This window comes from Equus caballus, chromosome 5 (genome assembly GCF_041296265.1).
Source record: "Equus caballus isolate H_3958 breed thoroughbred chromosome 5, TB-T2T, whole genome shotgun sequence".
Classification (NCBI taxonomy): Eukaryota; Metazoa; Chordata; class Mammalia; order Perissodactyla; family Equidae; genus Equus; species Equus caballus.
The window spans coordinates 22,853,007-22,878,838 of record NC_091688.1 but is presented as its reverse complement, the minus strand read 5'-3'; the positions used below and the strand labels follow the sequence as shown (position 1 = coordinate 22,878,838).

Below are 25,832 nucleotides of genomic sequence, written 5' to 3'. Positions count from 1 at the left end.
TGCATGTAAAAGTTATGTTTACATTATACTGTAGTCTGTTAAGTGTGCAATAGCATTACATCTAAAAAAGTATGTATACCTTAATTAGAAAAACACTTTATTGCTAAAAAATGCCAACCATCATCTGAGTCTTCAGCAAATCATGATCTTTTTGCTGGTAGAGGATTTTGCCTTGATGTTGATGGCTGCTGACTGATCAGGGTGGTGGTTGCTGAAGGTTGGGGTCGCTGTGGCAATTTCTTAAAATAAGACAACAGTGAAGTTTGCCACATCGATTGACTCTTCTTTTTGCAAATAATTTCTCTGTAGCATGCGATGCTGTGTGGTAGCATTTTACCCACAGCAGAACTTCTTTCGAAATTGGAGCCAATCCTCTCAAACCCTGCCGCTGCTTTATCAACTTAATTTATGTCATATTCTAAATCCTTTTTTGTCATTTCAACAGTCTTCACAGCATCTTCACCAACAGTAGATTCCATCTCAAGAAACTGCATTCTTTGCTCATCTAAAGAAGCAACTTATAAAATGTTTTATCATGAGATTGCAGCAATTCAGTTACATCTTCAAGCTCCACTTCTAATTCTAATTCTCTTGCTCTTTCCACCAAATCTCCAATTTACTTCCTCCACTGAAGTCCTGAACCTCTCAAAGTCATCCATGAGGGCTGGAATTACCTTCTTCTAAACTCCTGTTAATGTTGTTATTTTGACCTCTTCCCATGAATCACGAACCTTCTTAATGGCATCTAGGATGGTGAACCGTTTCCAGAAGGTTTTCAGTTTACTTTGCTGAGATCCATCAGAGGAATCACTGTCTATGGGAGACAGCCTTATGAAATGTATTTCTTAAATAATAAGACTTGAAGGTTGGAATTACCCCTGGATTCCTGGGCTGCAGAATGGGTGTTGTGTTAGCAGCCATGAAAACAACATTGATCTCCTTGTCCATCTTCATCAGAGCTCTTGGGTGACCAGATCCATTGTCAATGAGCAGTAATGTTTTGAAAGGAATCTTTTTCTGAGCGGTAGATCTCAACAGTGGGCTTAAAATATTCATGTTACAACTGTGTTATAAACAGATGTGCTGTCATCCAGGCTTTTTTGTTCCATTTACAGAGCACAGGCAGGATAGATTTAACATAATTCTTAAGGGCCCTAGGACTTTTGGAAAGGTAAATGAGCATTGACTTCAACTTAAAGTCACCAGCTTCATGAGCCCCTAACACAGAGTCAGCCTGTCCTTTGAAGCTTTAAAGCCAGGTGTTGACTTCTCCTCTCCAGCTATGAAAGTCCTAGCTGTCACCTTCTTCCAATAGAAAGCTGTTTCGTCTTCACTGAAAATCTGTTTAGTGTAGCCCCTTCAGTACTGTCTTAGCTAGACCTTCTGGATGACTTGCTGCAGCTTCTACGCAGCACTGGCTGCTTCCCCTCGCACTTTCATGTTATGGAGACGGCTTCTTTCTGTAAACCTCGTGAACCAACCTCTGCTAGCTTCAGACTTTTCTTCTGCAGCTTCCTCACCTCTCTGAGACTTCACAGAACTGAGGAGAGTTAGGGCCTTGATCTGGGTTAGGCTTTGGTTTAAGGGAATGTTGTGGCTGGTTTATCTTCTCTCCAGACCACGAAAACTTTCTCCACATCAGCAATAAGGCTGTTTTGCTTTCTTATCATCTGTGTGTTCACTGGAGTAGCACTTTTAATTTCCTTCAAGAACTTTCCCTTTGCATTCATACTTGGCTAACTGTTTGGCTCAAGAGGCCTAGCTTTCAGCCTGTTGGCTTTTGGCATGCCTCCTCTCTAAGCTTAATCATTTCCAGCTTTTGATTAAAAGTGAGAGAGGTGTGACTCTTCCTTTCACTTGACCACTTAGAGGCCATTGCAGGGCTATTAATTGGCCTAGTTTCAATGTTGTTGTTTCTCAGGGAGTAGGGAGAACTGAGCAGAGGGAGTGAGGCGGAGGAATGGCTGGTTGGTGGAGCAGTCAGAACACATACAACTTTTATCAGTTAAGTTCTCCGTCTTATATGGGCGTGGTTCGTGGTTCCCCAAAACAATTACAGTAGTGACATCAAAGATCACTGATCACAGATCACCATAAGTATAATAATAATGAAAAATTTTGAAATATTGTGAGAATTACCAAAATGTGAAAGAGATACAAAGTGAGCAAATGCTATTGGAAAAATGGCACCAATAGACTTGCTCAATGCAGGGTTGTCACAGACCTTCAATTTGTAAAACGTACAGTGTCTGTGGAGTCATTGAAGCAAAGCAAGATACAAAGAGCTGTGCCTGTATCTGCTCCTGCTGCCAGTGTATTAGAAGGCCTATTTCCTAACATCCTTACCAACAAATGGCATTTGCTAGTTGAAAATTTGGATTTCCTTATCATTTTCATATGCAGTTTTAATGGCTAATGAGGATGAATTTTTAAAAATTTTTATTGGTTCTTTGTGTTTCTTCTTTAATGAAATAACAGTTTCATGTCCTTTTTCCATATTTTTTAATTAGAGGTTTATGTTTTCTTAGTGATTTTTAAGACTTCTCTCTTTATATAAAGATTTGTAAACCTTTGCCTTGAATATGCAGGAGTTATTTTTCTCATGTTTCTTCAACACAAAAATTTCAATAATACATTCAACAATACATTGTTTATTGTGGAAAAGTTGTGAAAGAAAGCTAAAATTAAAAAGATAGAATTCACCCATAACCCTGCCACTCGCTGAGAATCATTTTTACATTTTGATATATACTCCTCCTGTCTTTTTTCTGTGTGTAACACACACCTAGGCCCCATACACTATGTTTTCAAATGATGTCATAAAGACATTAACATCTAAATTATACTGACTTGGTAGCTCATACCTGCATCGTGGTGGGACCTCTTTCTCTCTTTTCTCCATCCCAGGAGTATTTCTGAGATTCTTTATAGCCTCCTATGAGTTTAAGAATGAATCTGCATCTGTGAGAAACTCCTGTTCTTCCTCCAGCCTTCCAGTTTTCAAGGAGCTCTCTGAAGGTCCCATGTCTGAATCTTTTTTGTTCCAGTTGCACCTGTAATTCTGCAGCATAGAACTTATTATAGTGTTTGTGATTGCCCTTCTCCCATGCTGAACTTTAAGCTTCTGTAGAGACCATACCTGGTATGTTCATCATGCTTTCGACCGTGTTGGGTACAGTACCTGAACAGACAGACAGTAAATAGACGTTGAATTGATTTGTTGACTTTTAACGTATGACGGAGGTGGGAGACAACCCCTACGTATTAATTTGCTTTTTAATTTTATGTATGATGTTAAATTTTTATCCACTATATTCTCAATCTTTTCTTTATGATTTACTTTTAGTGTTGTTTCTTAGTTTCTTTTTAATAGTCAGAAAGAGAACTTTTTGTGTCCGTTGTGTTTTTGCAGCACAGCACTTGAGGTTGGTTTTAGTTTTCAGTGTTAGTGATCCTGAGTAATTAGCATGTTAGAGTATATTGGAACAGATTACATAACTACCTCTAAACTCTCTCTTCTAGCAGCCTAAATCTGCAAAAGTTGTAAAGAAAACAGTTTTTCACAATTGTCAGTAAGCAATTTTTAATGTAATTGTTAATTTTTATAATAGACTTGAATGAGTCCAGTTGCTTTGCAAGTACAATGGCATTTGGCACATGAACGCACCTCATTTTAATACTGGCCAGACTATTTTGGGCATTGTGAACATTTTACCAATCCCAGGCAGCTTGTGGTATGCATTAAAGTGTGAAATACTTCTTTTTGGATTCATACATAAGTAGAATTGTGTTGTGTGCCTTGCTTAATCTATTATTTCATGCATCTTTGTTGGAGGATGACACAAAGAAAGTTGGTGTCAGAATGTGATTTCTGCTTGTAGTATACTCTGTTGATTTATTAAGACAGCCATTAGGAGACACTTGATCTTGTGCTGAAGACAGTTATATACTGAGCAGGAGGGCAGCAAGTTGGACAGACAGAAGTCGTAGTTTTAAGAATCCCATGGAATACCAGTTATTGTGAACGTGGGGAAAGCAATAAAGCAGTTGCATGAGGCAGTTTAAAAGGCTGTGTTGTGGGTGGAGGAGGGAATCCTCTCAGTCAAAGCTTTAAGAGTGACTAAGAGGCTAAGGAATCGTTACTAATAGGGCCAGATAGTGCAGATAACGTTAATAACCACAAATTAATTTATGTATATTGTTGAAGAGAATGTTGTTTACCCCTAGGTTTTATGTTTAGAGTCAGGACAGGCTTTGATTATAATTAATAATGTCATCTTTAAGGAACTACGTCTAGTATACCTGTTTTTTAAAATTAGGGACATCTTTGATACACACATGCGTTTTAGTTATGTTTCATAATGTTCAGTGCTTTGATGTGTTATTCTGTCTCCCTGTTGTTTAAATACATATCTTAATTATAATTAAGAGTATATATAATGAATTCTATACTTTCAAAACCCTTTATATGTGATATTAATGTTAATATATTGGATTAATAATGATTTTGTTCCAAAGAACTTAAATTCTTTTAGTATTTAAAGTATGATCCTCTAACATATTTTTAGGGATACGTTTGTATGGGGAGTTTTATAATAGGACAACCTAAGTAATTTTAAAGTAAAGGTACTAGTTTCATTTACCCCCTATGGCCTGGGGAGTATACATCTCAGAGTTAGAAAGGACTTTAAAGTCATCTGACCGAGTATATTATAGATCTCGTGGCCCATTTGTATTGTACCCTTGAATACAGGCCGTTCAGCTTCAGGGCCTTTTATTTATTAATTTAACAAACTTCTTTTGAGTGTTGCCTGGGGCAGGCTGTGTTAGATGCTGGGGATATTACGGTCGGTGTATAAGACATGGTTCTTCTCTTTGGTCCAGCAGGAGACGTATCGGTCAGTATGTAAATTCTAAAGCAGCGTGGAAGGGGCTGTAAAGAAGCATGAATAAAGACAGAGCTGCTTAGTGTTTCAAAGTCAGTCATTCCATTTTACACAGTTGAAACTCTTAGAAAGTCCTTTTTTCTCTTGAGCTAAATCCTGCTACTTTAGGTCTTAATTCTTCCCTTGTCCAGTAACCATTTTTTAGTTATTTCAAGATAGTTATGTTGTCTTTCTGATTGGTATTGTTTTTATGTTTATTCCTTCTAGTTTTATTTTGCTTAAATTTGGCCTAAATTTCAATCTGTTGAAATATCTCTGGGTCTTCCTTGTAAAAAATTTTGGTTTTTCTTAGGGTTTATAAATTGTCTCATTTTTTAAATTTGCTTAATTTTTCCTATGTGCCTGTCATTATTTATTCCTACATCCTCCCACAGAACTTTAAAACGTCTCTCAATACAATCAGACACCTCAGATAATCCTTCAGATCCATGGTTTTCTCAGAGCCCTCTCTCCTGGATTCCTTCTGTGTTCTGCTCAAGTCTGGATGACTTTGCTCTCTCGGCCTGCTACACAGCTCTCCTCTTCACTCTGCCACTTCCTGTTATTCTGGGAATTCCCTTCATCAGTCTTCTTTATTGTGTTCCAATTCCTGATCCTTTGTATGTGATCTATTTTTTCTTCCTCCCTCTCTTGTCAGGGTTGTATAGGATCATCTCTTTGTCCTGACTGTTCTAAAATTTCACATGGTATGTTTTAGTGTGGGACTTTTTTTCATTTGTTGAGCTGGGCATTTGGTGACTTTCAGTTTGGGTAACAGTCCAGATGTTTTGTTAGCAGACCTAATAAATGTCAGTATCTATGTCTTATTTTTTAGACCAATTGGTTTCCTTAGAAAAGAACCTTACAATTGCCTACCTACAGATCTAGTATAAAACCAGCAGCATTCTGGGAGCCCAGTGATGGAAGGGGGACTACGTCCTCACCAATTCGATGTGCAGATTTTCACATAATGCCTGTTTTAAATACCACTCCTCAGTCCCACCTTCAGCTGTCTGTACTGTCTGTCTGATTCCACAGCTTCAGAGAATGAACCGTAGTCTTCTGCTGGGGAGGAGCAGGGCAGCTACCTAGCTGGCTGTGCAGTGGCAAAGAGTATGTAGACTTTTTCCAATCCTTCTGTTTTCAGGAGATATCTGATACCTCTCATTTCTGGAGTTCTGCAGTAAGAATTGGCTTGCTTTTTGTTGGTTTATCCTCCGATAGACATTTAGCATCTGTTTTCTGTCTTCTAAAGTTTTTCCATCTTTTCTCGTCTCCTCTCTTGTTTTTCTTTTGTAGTATCACTCTATGTCTTTTAAAATTTCTTTACTGTTATTTAATGTATATGTATGTATGCATATTTAATGTATTTAGTGTTTCTATAGGGGATAGTGATTTATATTTAAGAGAATGTTAAATTTATCACATTTTGTAGCCCTCTCAGCTTCATGGTGTCCATAATTTTGATCAACATATCTTTGTTGACTTTTTTTTTTCTGCTTTATCTCCCCAAATCCCCCCGGTACATAGTTGTATATCTTAGTTGCACGTCCTTCTGGTTGTGGCATGTGGGACACCACCTCAACATGGCCTGACGAGCGGTGCCATGTCCGCGCCCAGGATACGAACCAGCGAAACCCTGGGCTGCTGCAGCAGAGCACGCAAACTTAACCACTCGGGCACAGGGCCGGTCCCTTTGTTGACTTTTTCAAGTTGTTAACAAATTTTTTTTGACAAAATACAACGGAGTCTTGTAGGTGCCATATAGCTAGAATAATTATTTCAGGTTGACCCAGTACCCTCTGGGTACTGCTAGTTACATCTAACTCATCTTTCCTTCATCTGTGTTTCAAATGAAAATTTAGGCATTCCAAATTATTTGTAATTTTAAAGGTATGCACTCTTTTCTTTATCCCCCCTTTTAAGATGTACTATTATTTGCCTCTAGTCTGATTTTCCTCCAGTTCATTGTCAGCAGTGCTGCCTGAATAAGTCATAAAACTGATGCTTTAGAAAAGTGATCTTTCTAAAACTAATAACTCTCTTGCTTAAAATCCTTTAATACTTTCACATAGTTTTTAGGATAACATTCAAACTTCTTAGCTAGGCCGACAAAGACCTTTGTGATCTGGCCCCTGCTTTCTCTATTGGTTATCAACTTGTTTCTTCTCCCTCGTTCCCCAGACCAACACCACATGCTTTCTTGGTCATAGCCTTGTTGAACTTGTAAGGTATACAAGGCATCATGTTTCACATGTGATGTACACCTCTACCTGGAGTGACCTTTTCTTCCTCACTTAATTTCATCTCATTCTTAATTATTGTCTTCTTCTCCTGGAAGCCTCCCTTACTTACCTCTACTGTCTCTTTTCAATGTCTTTTGCTGTGTCCGTTTAGTGCCCTGAACTTATCTGTCACAGCATTCATCCACATTGTATGGTAGTTTTTGATGTTATTTCTATGACTCCTCCAGCAAACTGTCATATGCCTTAAATGACCAAGCATTTTTCTTCTTCTTTCTAAAAATTAACATTTTTCTTTATTTTGGCACAGTGTTTACAGACATTTATTAGACAGAAAAGATAATCTAGATCCTGTGCTCAAGATAGTGTCTGGGGAGAATAAGTCTCTATAACATGTCAAACACCACTTAGTGACTATATCTTATTTAATTTTGTATTCTTGGCATTTAGCATAGTGGTTTGTAAACAGCAGATATTCAAATATATGTGTTGAAAAAATGAATGAATGAATGATACTTCCTTACTCACATTATCACAGAAAAGGTAGAAGGACCATTTATTCTAATTGGCCTGCCTCCTCACGTTCCTCTGCATGTCTTTTCCATTTCTATCTCATTTAGTTATTTATTTATTTATTCATTCATTCATTCAGCACATATTTACCGAGCTCCTGTATGTCAAGTGTGGTATTAGCCACTGGAGGTATAATGGTGAATAAAATACACCTAATCTCTACCCTCTTAGAGTTTATACTCCACTGGGAAATATAAATAAATAAACTGGCAGTTACAATACAGCGTGAAAAGTGCTTTGGGTGAAGGAAGTTGATAAATAAATGACAAGCAATAGGATATATTGGAGTATATGAGGAAGCCATTTGGTTTAAAACTAATTCGGCCTGACCTTGTTTTTCCAAAAGCACCTCATGTGGCCTGTTGAGCATGCATTGTGTATCTGCTTTAAACATTTACTATGTCCCAAAGACAAGAACGATGCCCCTAAAGAGAGGGATGTAACTTCCCCCCATACTGGCATGTCTTTAAGGATTTATTACTGGGAACTAAGGATTTATTACTGACCTGCTGTGTTCACCTTGTGACCACTGACCTGCTGACCACTGATCTGCCAGGCCAGCTAAGCATCTCGTGACAGTTGTAAAAGGGACATTACTGTCATATGTGATGTATGCTCTTTGTCCCAAGACAGTATATAACCACTCTGTACACCCCACTTCTTTGGTGCCCTTCCTTCCTTGGGGAAGGAAGGCCCTAGGCTATAGTCTTCAGATCTGGCTTGTAATAAACCCACCCCAGTTTTGATTTATAGATTGATTATGGATTATTTGTGTCGACAGAGTAAACTTGGGTATTGTGAGAACATATAGGAGGGGCACCTTGTTTGGGGCTCTCCAGAGGCTTCTGAGAGTAAGCAAAGCAAAGACATGTGGGGTGAGTAGGATTTAGCTCATCGAAGAGTGTTCCAGGCTGAAGGAATTGCACAAACATGGGTGTGGCAGACTCATAGAGCGTGCTTTCTCTCTAGTGTCTTCAACTTTTTCAGTTCTTCCTTTTTTTTTCCTTCTTGTCCGTCTATATTTAGTCCATTCTTTAGGACTTAGCTGAATGCTTACCTCCTCTGTAACTTTTTTTCCTTTCTTTGAGTTAAGCTTAGCATACAATTGTGTATTATTTTCACTTGTATGACTTTGGTGGCTTTAAATATATTGTTAACCTATCCTAGAGAGCAGGAACTATATCTTATTCCTCTTTATTTTCTCTGATAATGCCTAACTAAATATAATACTGTCCATGTAGTCAGGATTCAATAAATGCTTGCTGAATAGTTGTAAAGGGAACAAAAAGAGACAATATATGTGTTTTAAGATTTCCAACACTCTGTACCTCAAAATATACTACAGCCGTAGGATCAGAGCAAAAGGTTAGTTTGAACTGAAAACTGTCAAAACGTTCCTCCTGCTCCCCTTTTCACCGTCTCTCCTAGAACATACCTGTAGGTTGTTGGCAGGCTACTTTGTTGCAGTCAATAAAATTGTCAGTTTGAGAATGAGTGTTTTGTCTTTGTGTTTCATATGTACTTTAAAATATTTTGGAAATTTTCAGAACATGAACACATTGTATTCCTATACTAAATAAATGTTCTGGGTCATATTAAAACACTGTTAAATTTTAATCAGTACCAGAAGTTCAGCTTCATCTGTTCCAAAAGCACAAACCATTGAAAACATTTAAAAATAATAGCATTTAAATCTTCCTTGCTCTTAAGGCGTTTTCCTCTGAGTTGGAACTGGGCTCCCTTTGACATGGGCAGCTTAGCTGGACATGTGTGATGGGCTTGAAGATGTAGCCTCTGTGTCTGGTAGCGTTGTAAGATGGCGTTTATTAGCTGAGCGTACGCTGCACTGATTCTGAACGCTACAGAAAAACTATGTGGATGTATTTTTTAGGCATTTATTTCCATTTTCAGGGCCTATAAATTGATTTGAGCATATTTACAGAGCACATCTGGTAGCAGAATGAAAATATTAATACAGGCTATGAATGGACATAGTTTATAGCAGCACTAGAGTATTAGGTTTTTCTAGCAAATGCAAATAAGGATCTAAAGCTAAATACAAGAGACTATACTTTTTATTGAATTAATTTTCGTCTAAATTTAAGTATCAAGTCATTATCCCAAGTGAACTTCAGTATTCAAACCAGAGAAATAGAATAAATGGTTTCATTATGGAATTGAATGGCTTGAGTTGAATTTGGGCCTATAAACCCAGAACTTCAGAGTTTTAACCTCTCTTTAGCATAATCTCTTTGTGGCCTTGGGCAAGTTGCTTCGCAAAAACAGAAAACAGACGATCAAAATGAGAATGACAAAGGTGTAGAGATCTAGCTTTTAAAGCATTTGGATCTGAGAAGAGCCTCATAAGTGGATGTTTTTCCTAGCTCTTCAGTGTTTCTGTTTTAAACCCAATTTCTCTGTCTTTTATATTCTGCCTTCTGCTATATTTATATCAAGTTTTCTTACAAAGACACATCATGTCCTTTGGAAGCAGGTTTTATGAAGTAATAGATGTATAGGCCTAGGATTTGAAAAATTATACAGAGTAGAACTCTTTTAGCATATATATATAAAAGACATTTGTGTGATAGCTTCATTGTTCACTAAATCATTAACTTCACATCCTAGTGTGAGACATCATTGAGAAATGGCTCCCATTCATTGACATTTGGCTAATAGGAATATAAGAGATTTTTTTTTTGATTTTATGTATTTATTTATTAATTATTTTTCCTTCTTCTCCCCAGAGTCCCCCAGTACACAGTTGTGTATTTTAGTTGTGGGTCCTAGTTGTGACGCGTGGGACTCTGCCTCAGCATGGCCTGATGAGCGGTGCCATGTCCCCGCTCAGGATCTGAACCAGCGAAACTCTGGGCCGCCGAAGCAGAGCGCGCGAACTCAACCACTTGGCTACGGGGCCAGCCCCAGAATACAAGAGATTTTAAATTCATGTTTGTGGTCAAAATAATTACTCTTTGAATTATTTTCTGGAAAATAATGTGGTATTTTGCATTGCTCTAGGACAGGACTAGATTTACTTATTTGCCTACAGATGAATAAGCCAGGGGCTTGGCCAAGTTGTTACCGCTAACCGACGTGCATAACAAGCCAGTTAATTACAGCATCAGCTTTTGGGACAAGAGACCAGCTTTCTTCTGTGAGATTGATCTGCAGGGAGACTGGGGCTTGTGCCCTCAGATCTGTCTCCCCGATTCAGGATTTGGGGCAAAACTTAAGAGATTAGGGAGGACACGCTGGCACGTAGAAATACAGGTGGGACAGGTTTTGATTGGTGGGCTTCCAGCATTTATGGTAAGGTTGTAAACATTTATGATGAGGTTCCAAACTTTTATGGTAAGGTGGGGAAGGAATTGTAACACAGGATCTTGCTGAGTGACGGACCGCTCGCTCCTGATAAGAGTCCGACTTAAATTCTAGTCCTTTGGTTCTGTGGGGAGGAGAATCTTTGGTCCCCTGCTCATTTCAGGTCAAGATTTCTTCTGTGCATGCTCTGGCTACGTGACTTTACACATTTTCTGAAAGGCAATTCTTAACTACTCTTGATAAGATGGAGTCAGTTGAACTGATCCTGGAGGGCCCATGGTTACAAGGTGACTTTTCCATGGGAAATGGAGGAACGTTTTTTTTTTTCTTTTTTTTTGTTAATTTAAGGATTGGCACCTGGGCTAACAACTGTTGCCAATCTTTTTTTTTTTTTCCCCAAACCCGCCCCCCCCCCCCCCCCCCCAGGTACATAGTTGTCTATCTTAGTTGCAGGTCCTTCTAGTTGTGGGATGTGGGATGCCGCCTCAACGTGGCCTGACGAGTGGTACCATGTCCGCGCCCAGGATCCAAACCCTGGGCCACCGCAGCAGAGCGCGCGAACTTAACCACTCGGCCACAGAGCCGGCCCCGGAACGTTTTTTAAATCATTTTATCTTTCCTGATCCTGATATTAGCCTGTCAAAGAAGACAAACTTTGCCAACCATATTTCAATGCCTTGGAGGAATGGAAAAATGTAGGAATGACTGGCCTTTGAATTTTGAGTAAATTACTTGTATTTGTAAGTCTGTTTTAGCACCACCAAAATGTGCTTGTTTTCTTTTTCTAAAATTATGATTCATAATGTATCTTGGAAGATAAAGTTATTCTGGTAAGATTTACTCTATTTTTAGCTATCACAATGACAAACTATGACCCTTAAAAAAAGTCATGACTAGGGGCTGGCCCCGTGGCCAAGTGGTTAAGTTTGTGCACTCCACTTCGGTGGCCCAGGGTTTCACGGGTTCAGATCCTGGGCGGGGACATGGCATCACTCATCAGGCCATACTGAGGCAGCATCCCACATGCCACAACCAGAAGGACCCACAACTAAAATATACAACTATGTAGTGGAGGGATTTGGGGAGAAAAAGGAAAAAACAAATCATGATTAATATTGAAGTTACTAAGTATATGAAGGCTTAAATTGAGTTTAAATGGGGCATACACACACAGTACAGTATTGTATTAGGTTATAGAAACTGTAGGTAGTTGCATTCAACAGGTTGTGGTTGTTTTCGGTTTAAATAGAGGGCAGGACAAATGGGCTTCATTATGACAATTCTTTTTTATTTATTTTTTTGTGAGAAACATTGGCCCTGAGCTAACACCTGTTGCCAGTCTTCCTCTTTTTGCTTGAGGAAGATTGTCATTGAGCTAACATCTGTTCCAATCTTCCTCTATTTTGTGTGTGGGGTGCTGCCACAGCATGGCTTGATGAGCAGTGTGTAGGTCTGTGCCCAGGATCTGAACCTGTGAACCCTGGGCTGCCGAAGTGGAGCACACAAACTTAACCACTATACCACTGGCTGGTCTCATGACAACTCTTATGGTACATGAATGTTTAATAATGCCCTAGTTTTAAAGTAATTTATAACTAATTCCCTGTGCAAGCTTTGAGAAATTTTTAGATATCTGGATTAAGATTAGAATTAATGCAAACTAAATGCATCTGTTGCCATTTTAAAACCAAGAATAAAAAGATGCTTTTTGTATTATTTTCTGTATTGATTTTCTTTTAGCTGCATTTAAAATACTAAAAAATAAATCAGAAAGCAAATATGAAGCACAGGAAAATTTCATATTAGTTCATTTCTTTTAAGATGAATATATGCCAGTTATTCAATATTATAATCGAATATAATTAGGTTCTTGAGAATCTCTGTTTTTAATATTTTAAAAGACACCACAGTATTTTGTCTATATGAGGTATTGTGGTAAATGTGATCATTACCATAAATAAATGGCATTTTTGAGTAGCCAGAAATCAGAGTTTTTAGTTGGTATCTTGTGTATTTTATAAAGCCCTGTCTCAAAGTACGTTTTCTTTGGGTAATGTTTGGAATGTGGGTATGATAGTATCCAGAAAACAAGCCTTTCACAGCAAAATGCCTTATTTTATGACTACATAAAAATTGTATACCTGTATTATTATTCATAGACAGACTGATTAAAACACCTTAAAGTTTATATTTCATGTTACTCATTGTACAAAGCTTATTTTGAATAAAATTATAGGTGATTTTAAATGTGACTAGACCCTCACCTCTTTTTTTAAAAAGAAAAATCTTCCCATTGACTTAATTTACTTAAGTAAATTTCGTTAGTCTTAGTATTTCTCTTGTCTTTTTGTTTAGCTGCTAAAGTCTCTTGTGACCTTGGGTACATATTCTACAGGGTGACTGATGCTTCATGATGTTCCGTATTTTCCGGTAGCTTGGCTGTTGTCTGCCTCTGGGTTCGCCATCCCCTTCTGCTGACTTAGGCAGTATTTCTTCAGTCTCTTATCTTGGGGCTTTGATGCGTCTGTTCTGAAGGCGGCCACAGTGACTTTGGGTAGCAGCAGATGGTAAACCTTCAGGCTGCCACCGGCTGTACTGGTGTTAAGTTGGAAAGTTAGCGTTTGATGAAGAATCAGTAGTGCATATGAAAGAGCTTTCACTGCTGAAATGTCTTTTAATTAAAAAATTAGCATACTAAAACCTTTGCAAATGTCTGGGCATTTAAAGAAATCTAAAATCAGTTGTTTTCTTATAGAGATATTAGTTATTTACCAGCTTAGTTTTGTGTTGCTTGCTCTTCCTAATGTGGTTCTTTTCCCCCGTCCCTACCCCAGTTTGCTTGTAGTTAAGATAATTAGATAACTGAAATAGAGGATGATTTTAGGAGTTAAAGGTATTTGGATAAACATTTAAAGTATACTTTGAGTTACGATATTTTGGGTTTTAACAACTGAAGGAAATGTGGGTCTTGAGTACTGCCTCCATAGAATCCTGGTAGATGTGGTCTGTTGTTTCCTACCTTTGAAGATAGTTCTAGGTTATATAGAAGCCTGAAGAACTCAACCTGCCTCAAACAGATAATTCACCTTGTTCTGAGCTGGTTGGTGATTTTTGACTTTGCCGTCAATCCACAAAGCAATACCTTTTCCGGATTGTTTCTTCACTTACTTCATGATAATGTGCCCTCTTGGAAGTTCTAGCACAAATAAAACACTGATAAGACTCCAAAGGATGTTTTTTCTGTTCCCATTAAATCCTAGGGGTACATTTTATGCTTTTCTCTACTGAAAATATATCCTTCAGAGTAGTAAATGAAAATATTCTTTAGGCCAGAGTTATAAGTATCCATGTCAAATTTTACTCTTCATACTTCAGTTCTCATTAGTGAAACAACTTTTGTGAGCATATGACCACCAAGAGCAGATTGGTTTCATGGCATAATATGAGAGGAGTGCCTCTGCACAGTCTGTTCATGCTGATGCTCTTAACGCTGCAACTTCTGATGGACAAAAGCTGTAGGCTCTACATCTTTTGCTTTTGGAGTTGCTGGGCAATGGTACAGGGAACATTGCTAGCCTTCTGATGCCAGAGAAAGAGAAAATTAGACCACAGTGGGAAGAATTGTCGGTATTAAAGGTCACCTCGTACTATTCCTTGTTTTCTGGTGGTTGAATGAGATGGTGGTTTTATGAGTTATCTTATGAGAATAAGGTTTGGAATGAACAGTTAAAGTAGAAATACGTTTTGAATATTTGAGATGAGTCTTCAGCAGTAAATATAAATAACATTGGATTATCATCATGTAGTATTGGGGGCAAAGCGAAGGTCTAGGCTTGTTGTTCAAAACCGTTTCTACAGAACCATAGCATTACCAGCTTCTGTAAGTCTGTCAAGATGAGTTTAGTTAATAACTCGTCTAATAATGGTCAAGAGTGGACTGTTTTAAAAGAGAACACGGTATTGTCTTATTCATATAAGTATTATCTTATTCATCTGAAACTTATTTTGAGAAAAACTGCCTAATTTGGAGATTTGGACTGTGTGTTTTCTCTGGCTTCTTTATTATGTTGATCCCATTTTTTTCTGGTATGTTTATTTATATTGAATTCCCAGTAGTATAACTTGCACAGTTGAAGTCCGTTCACATAATATCTAGCAAGCACGAATAGTACTGCAACATAGTAAGGGAAAGGCTGTGTTTGTCCAAAGTGATTATCTCTGTAGACTTTTCTTAAACATTTTTTTAACTTTTATTAATTGTTTTGGAGTCCCGTGAAGTAATAGGCCCCAAAGTAGACAGATGTTCCCTCAAATTATCCAAGTAGTCTTTCTTTTTAAAGGAATTGGAGCTGAAGTTATTTTTAGAGATTTAAAGACTTGGAATGTCAATGTTTAAATTAAATATCTAAAAAGGTTCCAGAATGGGTGACACTTAATCCTCATTGAAGGGAACTCTCCATACTTCCCCATGACAATTATAGTGACTTTATAGTAGCATTTCTCTCTTTTTTTCCTCCAAATTTATTCTTCATATGCTTAAAAAAATAATGATCATTTGGTGATTTGATATACTCCCCCACCCCTCCTGTCTTTCCAAACATGGTACCTAGTTAAATATTAGGCCTTCCCTATTCTAGTTAACAAAAAGACCCAGACCTATAATCATTTGGAGCTTTTGCTACTACTGTTAGGAAAGAAGAGTGGACAAGTCTCATTTTGCTGGTGGAATTGAAGAACAGATGAGGCTAATCCTTAAGGGATAAGTTGTCTGCTTTTTTTCCAGTTAGGAGCAGTCATTCTTTGTATTACTACAGGCAAAGATGGAGTGATCTCTTCTGGTAGACCATATGCTAATATAGTGCTGATAAGTAAGTGTGAAAAATGAAAGGGAGAAATACGTTAATTGTATTCTCTCAATAAGGTATGCTATCCAAGATAATTATTTCATGACAGTTTTAGTTATAGTACTTGTTTTATCATGAAATAAAAGATGGTTTTAGGAGCCTTTTATTGGAAAGACAATTGTATCAAATTAGTACCAAATTAGATTTTTGTCTTTATAAAGGTGAGCAAACCCATGAGCAGTTTTTAAATTGATGTATTCTAGTCTACAAATGAACAAATTCTGTTTGAGGGTTAAAGAAGCTATTATTTTGTCCTTTATGCTGACAGCTTCATTACGGATTGGCCTACTGTTGGCATTAAAAAAATGTTTGGCTCCTTATGATCTTTGCGCATGCAACTATAATATTAATGCAGTGCCATAGCACTGTTCATTAACAAATGACTTTAAATGAGGTTGAAGCATGTAAATTTGGAAAGATACAGATGTTAAATGCAGTCGTTTCTCTTTGTATACAGCCGTATGGCTAATAATTTCCAAGTGGCTAAAGCTCTTGTTAGCAGGAGTGCTGGTGTGTTAAGAATGGCTCTATAAATAACTTTAAGAACTGAAGTTGAAGGTGCTTCTTTTAAAGACCATTGTTAACTAAACATTATTGCCAAACAGATGGAAAGCATTCACCAGCCTGATGTTTTTAGGTCTAATTATATTATCACCAGCCCTGTACGGCTCAGTTGAAGAGGTGTATCCAGAGGCCAATTTATAATCATTTAGCCAACACCTGTTTGGGAGAAATTGACAGTCAAAGGGCACATTTAAAAAAAAATCACATATGTTCTTGTGTTTATTGCCTCAATGTGAACGTTGTCTAGTTGCAAACAAACTTGGTAGGAGAAAAAAGTAAAAATGTAAACAAAGCAGCACTTCCTATCCGTGTTTATCCATCTTAATTTGGCCTTTTATCTGATCCACTTCGTGCTTCATGGATAAGTGAGACCAGTGAAGAGATATCACTCGTAATTTATGTAAGCATATTCTGTTTAGTCAATTAAGAGGCTTCCAGTAGGAAAAAGAAGTTCTTTCCCTTGTACAGCTTCCACACCTTTAGTGAAACATTTTCTACTTCATGTAGATATATCTTGTTTAAGAAGGATTGGCCTTCTGGTGAGTGGCTTAAAAGGGTCACAACTTGATGTAAAAACAAATGAGATTTAAGGAACACGAAGTGTCTTCACAGACTCAGTAGATGTGCTCTGAGCCCTCCTTTGTAGAAAGAGGGCTGTGCTGCCTCCTTTTTGCACTCATAATCTATTAATTTAACTCTCAAGGTTCAAGTTTTTAAAATGTGTTTCCATGCCTTGGAGGTTCAAGATTGGTAGAGAATATAGCTCAAAGGGAAATTATGGGGAGAATAGGTCTACCCTATCTCAAAATAGTTTGAACCTGATGATCCTATCAACTCTTCCATTTTCGTGTTTTGCCGAGTTCTGACGTATTTCGCTGTTGAAGGTTTTGTATATGTCACTTCCGTTTTCTTATCACCTGTTATTAACTCAGAACAGTCTGGCTTCTCTCCTTCCCAGTTCACTGCATAGTGCAGTATTGAAAGTTACCAGAGGCTTCCTAACTGCCTGGGGCAGTAATCATTTCTCAGTCCTCATTCTTCATGGCTTCTTTTTGTTGTTTGGCACAGGCGATTACTCTCGTCTTAAGCTTCTCTTTCCCTGACATCTGAACCACTATGTTTTCTTTGTAACTTTTCTCACTGCACTTTTGGTGGTTGTTGTCTTATATGCCCTCAATATTTCAGCTATTTATAATTTTCAAAATTCAGACATAAGTAGTATAGCTTAGCAGTTTAAAGAGGAAGAAGTCTGGAGCCAGACTGCGAGGGCTTAAATTTTACCTCTATCACTTCTTAGCTTTGTGAGCATGGGCAAGTTAACAGTTTTATGTTTGTTTCCTCATCTGTAAAATCTGCTAATAAAAGTATACCTCATTGGATTGTTGAGTGCATGACATGATTTACTTTTTTAAAACCGAGTACAGTGCCTGGTATAAAGTAAGCACTCCAATGGGGTACATTTTCATGTCTTTAGTTGTTTCTTTATGGAGAATGCCCAAATAGAAATCTTTAATCTCAACTTATTTTCTAAGCTCCATTCCCATATTGCCATTTACCTTCCAAACTTTTACAGTGAATTCATTCGCATGATTATTGAACAGTAACTATGGGAGAGGGATGTGTTATATGTTGGAGGAAATATAACTTCTGCCCTATATTAGTTTTCTATTATTGTCATAACAAATTATCACAAACTTAGCAGCTTAAAACAACGAAATTTATTGTGTCATGTTTCTTTGGATCAGAGGTCTGACACGGGTTGCCTTGGGCTCAGATCAAGGTGCTAACAGGGCTGCATTCCTTACTGGAGGCTCTTGGGAAAAATCTACTTTCAAACTCATTCAGGTATTGGCTGAATTCTTTTCTTTGCAGTTATAGGACTGAACTCTCTTCTTGCTGTTTATCAGCCAAGGGCTGCTTTTTGTGCCTAGAAGCTGCCTGTTCCTTCTTATTCTTGCTATGAGCTCATAGGGGCCTCTCTCTGGTGCTTACATGTGGGTCTTCTAGATCTTAAAGCCAGCAACTGTGCCTCCCTCTTATACTTCCAATTTCTCTGATTTCGCCTTCTGCCATTTCATTTCTGTGCTTTCCACTGCTGGCCAGAGACAGTTCTCTGCTTTTAAGTGTTTATGTGATTTGACTGAGCTCACTCAGATAATCCAGAATAATCTGTTTTAAGGTTTGTACCTTAATTACATCTGCAAAGTCCTTTTTGCCAGTAACGTAACATATTCACAGGTTCTGGAGATTAAGGTATGAACGTTTTTGGTGACCATTATTCTATCTACAATATGCTGATAAAAAGCTTGAAATCTGGTTGTGAGATAGACAGGTGAACAAATAAAACCAAAGTGAAGGGTTAGAAATGCTATAATAGAAGTTGGTACTGTATGCAGGGGGAGAACAAAGAAAGAAGAGTCAGTGTCACTGAGAGATAGACATTTGAGCTGAATATGGAAAGATGAGTACTTGTTTGATAAGTGGCTGGGGGAGCATTTCAGGGAGAAGCTGCAATAACAGCAATAGCAATATTAATAACAACTGGCTATACCAAGTACTTTTCAAGATTCTATCACTGAAAGTCTCAGAAATGGTAGACATCTGTTATTCTACCATTGTAACTTCTGCAGATGAAGCTATAATGTCTTCATACCCAGAGTAGGAATGGTAAAGTGATCTCATTCAGTGGTTGAAAGAATTAACACTGATTACACATGGCTAAAGCATACGCTTGGTAAACACTTAAGACATGGTGGGGAAAAGAGTGGAGGGTGGATCAGAGAGATACTTAGGAGGTGGAATTGATCGGAGTTGGTCACTGTCTATGAAGGTAAGGGACAGGGGAGAACTCATAGTGGCTTAGGGAGCTTTTTAGTTTGGGGGGGTTACCTGAATGGTGGTGTTATTCAATACTGTAGGAGGAGAAACAGGCTTTTACTTTGCTTTTAGGGGGGACAGGGCTTTGGGAAGCGGAAGGGATGAGTTCAGGCAGTATCTGTGAGAATATGCAGTTGAAATTAAATGGAGTCTTACGTAGTATAAAAATCAAGCACTGAGAAAAGAGGTCAAAGATGTTGTCAATATTACCTCAAACTCGTCATGTCTAAGATGGAATTTACTATCTTTTTCTCAAACTGCTTCCCCATCTTAACTCCCCTGTTTCTTCTCACCATTCTTTTATTTTTCTCAAGCTTGACATCTGTTTTTCATCCTTCACTCCCAATTCTCTGGAGAGGGGAAAAAGCCCTGTTTACAGTGTTTGCAGATTTTTGTGGTGTAAATACTCCTGCCATGGCCCGTTTCAGACCGTGGCTGCTGTTGTGCTATGATGGCAGAGTCGAATAGCTGCAACAGAGACCACATGGGCCTACAAAGCCCAAAATATTTACTATCTGGATCTTTATAGAAGAAAGTTTACCAGCCTCTGATATAGTGTCTCCAAAATAATAAAATATTAATATGGTAGGATAATTCCCTATCCCTATTCACTCCTATCCGTCAAGACCATCAAGATGGGTGTGGGGAGCGGGTCATTTGAGAGGGGAATGTGTGAGATCATGAAGGGACTTAGGCTTTTGCTTTGAATGAGAGGAATGACAAGGTCTAACTTATGTTTTAAAAAGAAAACCTTGGCTGCTATTTTGAGACTAGATCATAGGGCAGAAAAGACTGAAGCAGACAGATCTGTTGGAGGCCATTGTTGTAAATTCCAGTAAGTCTTTGTTTGGATCAGGGTGAAAGCTGTGGAAGTGGTGGGGTGAGTTCAGATCCTGGATACATTCTGAAGATAGAGCTGACAGGATTTGCTGATGAAAAAAGAGGAGTCAAGGATGAGTCCAGGATGGAGAAGTAGCACCAAAATGATGCCTTAGGCTGGAGCCTGAGTTGTTGAGATCACGTTATAGCAAGTTGCTATATAAGGAGTTTTAGGAAGAAAATTGAGACTTTACCAATTCTCATAATTTTTTTTACTTCTTCTTAACCATATATGTTTCATGAGGAAAAATTCTTTGTCTAAAATAATTTTTACTTTACTTTCAAAAAATGTATTTTAAGGGCTGGCCCCGTGGCCGAGTGGTTAAGTTCGCGCACTCCGCTGCAGGCGGCCCAGGGTTTCGTTGGTTCGAATCCTGGGCGCGGACATGGCACTGCTCATCAAACCACGCTGAGGCAGCGTCCCACATGCCACAACTAGAAGGACCCACAACGAAGAATATATAGCTATGTACCAGAGGGGCTTTGGGGAGAAAAAGGAAAAAAATAAAATCTTTAAAAAAAAAAAAAAAGTATTTTAAAATAAATGTAGGAAGCATAGTAAGGTTTCTGAAATATATCATTTTTAGAAGAGGAAACCATGATAAAACCCATGTTAGATAAGACTACTTTAATCCTGTGATTCGGTGGCTTTTTAAAAAAAATATATTCAGAAATTAACAATTTTGGCATAGTCAATGCCAACACCTCCCCCCAAAATCTTGAAGTGTAGTTTTAAAAAGTAATGAGTTAATGTTTCATGATGTTGTGAATAAATTATTACTCATGTCTTTTATGTAGGTTTTACTTGTAGTGGACACAAGGACAGAGCAGACATTCATTTTAAAGGTGAGTAGAATTTGTATGTTTAATGAATTTAGAAATTTATTTTCAAATTATGCTTCTGAAAGAAATAATATTTAATGTGTTTTTCCTGGGTGTTGAATGTTCTCTTCTGTCTGTGATAATCTGTATTTGTTTTACTTTCTGTCCTTCCATCATAGTTGATAAATGCTCTATAGCGTACATTTTAAAGGAGTTTTAGATTATAGAGAATGGGGAAAATAATTTGGATAAGTTGAAGACTCATTTCATGCTGTTGAAATGTACAGTGTGTAGTTTAAATACGTCTCAATGCATTTTGAAGACCACGCACAGTCTCACCTTTGACTATGATTGCAGCTCTTAAGAGCTGAAGTTTTGCCTTAAAGTCTTTGTTGCAGGTATTTGGGAAGAGTTATCTACATCCCTGGCCCTCTTCTTGATATAAATTCAATTTTGATTCTCTATATAACTCAATTTGTAACTAAATGAATAAGGAAAGAAAACTCCCTAAATTTTGTAATTGCGAAATTGTATTTGAAATGGATTGTGACAGTACCTATTCTAAAAATATCCTAATTTAAGCATTTCTACAGCATCCCAAATTAATCAATTTCAGATTAATTTTATCTTTCTTTTTCTGATACTTTTACTTATCAGTATGGCAATAGGTCACGTTGACATACACTGAAACAAATTTCTTTTTATGAGTATACTTCATCGCTGGGCTTTCCCTGGATTTTTAAACCAGGGTATGACACCAGAAACTACACACACCTGTTCATTTGGGGAAAACTTAAAATAACCTTTGTACTGTTTTGGAATAGAATTTGGAAATTGCCTGTTAAATCTGGGAATATCTTTTGTGTCTTAGGAATTTGAATTGATTTCACAATGTCTACTGCTTTAAAGATATACCTAAGTAAAATAAAACTTAAGGAAAAGGTCATAGAGAAATAACTGTGTGTCATCCTGATGACTTAGTTTGAGAGCATCTCTAATAAAAACACTGACCCACGTAATTGATTTTAATGGCAGCTTTGTGGCATCTTCCGTTCTCTGGATCCGCGCCAGATGCCATCAGCAGAGCCTCCAGGGACCAAGGGGCATAGAGCAGCAGATGAGTGGTTTCTCTGAAGCCCAGAGTAACTCGGATAGATTAGTTTGGTTGATAAACACAGAGCACAGCAGGCTCCAAAGGCAACTGAGGGTACAACTGACCTTTTTGTTCTCTGTCAGGGTCTAAGGAAAAGCAGTGAATACAGCAGGAACAGAAAGACCATCATCCCCCGCTGTGTGCCCAACATGGTGTGTCTGCACAAGTACATCGTTTCTGAGGAGTCGGTGTTTCTTGTGCTGCAGCACGCAGAAGGTTGGTTTGTAGTTTAAACTGTTTATGCAGCAAAGACTGTCACCTGTTTAGCTTTTCAGTTTCTATAATGTCCTTCTTCTGCCATTACATGAGCGGATAAAACATATGAAATGTGTGAAAAACTGTTTCCTTATTCCTCTGCTCTCCCTCCCTATTTTGAGTTGTGGGGGAAAAGAAAACCCAGGTGAGGAGCAGGTTTCATTTGAACCACAGCAACACTCTTGGATAGACAGCTACTTTCTCCTAGAATTGATCCGATAGGATGAGAACTTTAAGGTGAATCTGTGCTAAAGAGAGCCAGGCTTTATTTTAGGGATTTCATTTTGTTCTCTGCTAAAAAGATCATAAATGTTAGATGACTAAAATAAAAAGCATCCCCTGAAGAATTAATTAATTACCTCCTTTTTTAGAAGGCATGGATATTTGCTTAACATTTGACATTACCCAGTGATTCTGATCTGAGTTTTTACGAATACAGCCATTGGCATCACATATGGGTACAAAGCAGAGGTAAAGTGCTCTGCCTTCGAACTATTTATGAAATTTCAGCTCTTAGTAGAGGGAACAGGTGGCAAAAAAATGTTATGTTTTGATTTGTTTTTGCCCTTTAACATCTGAATTTAAGTAAATAGTCTTTTATTTAGAATGACTGAATACAGCATATAAATATAAATCCACATAATAAATATTGACTTTTGGCTTTTAAGAGGTGTTCTTAAAAATAGTAAAAAAATTTAAATTATTTGCCGTATTTCATGAAGGTATTATTATTTTTACATTACTGAGAATAAAGAACTGTTGTGCTTTACTAATAGGCATAACATTTGAATTTAATGCATTTTCCCAGGAAAATGAGTCATTGCTTTGTGGAATGAGGTCTCTTATAACTAATGCAAGATTTTTGACGGGGGCAATAAACTATTAATATTGTTTATTATGAAGTACAGCACAAGATAACTACAGATGGAGGGAAGACCTCCATATGTAGTGTTTAATAGGAAATTCAGAAGGGGCTCCATGGTCTCTCAGGTATTAAGAGAGTTAATTGCGTGTGTGAATTGGATAACTAATTCACCTTTGTTCAGACATTATAGACAGCTTTTATCTGAGGATACCAGTGCATTACAGACATTATTGAATTAGAGGTCATGTCATCTGATAGCGAAATACAGCCACCTCTGGTGTGGAACAAAATAACTTGCGTAGTAATAATCCATAATAATTTAGAACAAGGTCAGTAGGATGAATGTAATTATAGTCAATATTCTATTACCCAGTGTGGATTATTCATGTTGGAGATTATCTGTGGCAAATTTTCAATCTTGGTTTACCTCTGCTATTTGCGACTTCCTCTTCCTGTTCCCCTTCCTCTTCCTTCTCCAAATCATACTTCAGGTTTTCTTCTCCCATCCTCTTACCTTCTCTTATACTCCTTACAGCTGGTATTTCAACTAATTTTACTTTTATACTATAGAAAATCTTTATAATCTGTCTTAAAGACATAGACTTATGGCTTTCAACTTTTCCACTGTTTTAGATTATCTTTACCAAGTCTCTTTTCCTTTATTATTGACTGTGCCTGCCTTCAAATGGTCACATGACCATAGCATTTGTTCTGGATTATTTAAATTTGGCGGGGGAGGATCTCTTTTGATTGTCATTTCAGGTGTCTGTGGTTTAATTTTAAGAAGGTTTTATGATACAAAGATAGTAAATTATAATGCAAATAGGGACTCTGGCTTCATTTACTATTCAACAAATTTATTGAGCACATATTATGTACTAGGCTTTTAGGTGAACAAGACAGGAAAAGAGCCTGTTTCTTTGAAACTTACATTCTTGTTGTGGAGAGTCCAACAGAAAAACAAAAAGCAAGAGAATATTGGATAATAATAAGGAGTATCCTGATCTTTAACTCAGAGAGATCTAATAGAGAACGATTGGTGGGGGACTACTTTAGATTAGTAGTCAAGGAAGTCAAGGAAGCCTGCTCTAAGAAAGTGACATTTAAGAGGAGTTCTGAATAACAAAAGAAATAACCATTTGGATGTAAGGGTGAAGCACATTCTAGCTGCATGGGTCAGTGTAAGAAATCAAGATAAAAACAAACTTGGAAATGTTTGATGCACAAGGAGGGAGACCGTGTGGTTGGGGTGTAGGGGTGAGGGCAAGAGTGGTCTGTGAGGCTGTTGGAGAAGCAGGCAGGAGCCTTTCCAGCAGGGTTAGGACTTTGACCTTTAGTGACAAGATCTGATTTACACTTTAAAAAGATGACTCTGGCTGTTGTAAGGGGAAGGAAGTGTAGAAACGCAAGAATAGAAGGCAAGAGCTGGTTATGGCATGGCCTTCTGGGGTACTAGTGAAGATGCTTTGAGGGTAAAATCAGTGGGTCCTGTGATGGATTTGAGGTTAGGGAGAGAAGAATCTAGAGTAATTTCCTGGATTTGGCATGAGCAGTTGAGTGAACTGGATGATGGACAATGTGTTATCTTTTACAAGTCGTGGTACTTTCTTTGTTACCTCTGTGAGTTAGGCGGGTGTGCCTATATCATAAAAAATGTCACTTTCATATGTGCATATTACTGAAAAAGTTAATGTTGAACAATTGTTTTCTCCATAACCTGAATGTTTGAATATTTATGATTTGTGGCTTTAGCTTTCCTCTGCTTACAGAACTATTCATGATTCACATGAGTCTCTTGGACTCATTTTCTTTTCATTTTTAATTCATTTGGTTAGAAATATATTGACTGCTTACTGGGATACAGGCTTAGTTCTAATATGGTAGTGGACGAAATAGATGCAGACTCTGCCCGCATGGAGCTTACGTTACAGAGGCAGAACAGGCAATAAGCAAATACATGGGTAAATATATGTCAGATGGAGATGAGTGCTATGGAGAAAAATTAAATAAAGGAAAGGAGAAGTGGATGCCAGAAGGGTGAGGTAGGAGTTGCTATTTTATATAGAGTGGTTACCTTATAGAAGGATGTTTGGCCAGTTACCTGAAGGAAGTTAGAGAGAGAGCAGTGTGGGTACATGAGGGAAGAATATCTTGGCAAGAGAGAACAAGTACATAGGCCCAGAGGCAGGTGTGGACTTGATGTACAAGAAACAGCAAGGTCAGTGGGTTGGAGCAGAATGCGAAGAGTGGCAGGAAATGAGTTTAGAGAAGTGGGGAGGCGGGGTGGCAGATCCCGTGTGGCCTTATAGGCCGCTTTAAGAACTTGATTTTTATTAGAATACATGGGAAGTCACTGGGGGCTATTGAGCAGAGGAGGGACAAGATGAAGATTGTGCTGGCTGCTTTGTGGAACATCGAATACAGGAGGACAAGGGCCAAAGCAGGAGG

At 37.9% G+C, this 25,832-nt stretch overlaps 1 protein-coding gene across 14 annotated transcripts in view; it reads left to right on the top strand.

The window, feature by feature from the left end:
* The window catches only part of RPS6KC1 (ribosomal protein S6 kinase C1), a 172,106-nt gene that overhangs the window by 109,218 nt on the left and 37,056 nt on the right, over positions 1–25,832 (top strand). For all 14 annotated transcript variants that reach the window (XM_001488504.6, XM_023640738.2, XM_023640737.2 and 11 more), the window contains 2 exons: positions 21,088–21,135; positions 22,348–22,480. In XM_001488504.6, coding sequence (XP_001488554.2) covers positions 21,088–21,135; positions 22,348–22,480 — 181 coding nt within the window. The remainder of the gene's footprint in view (positions 1–21,087; positions 21,136–22,347; positions 22,481–25,832) is intronic.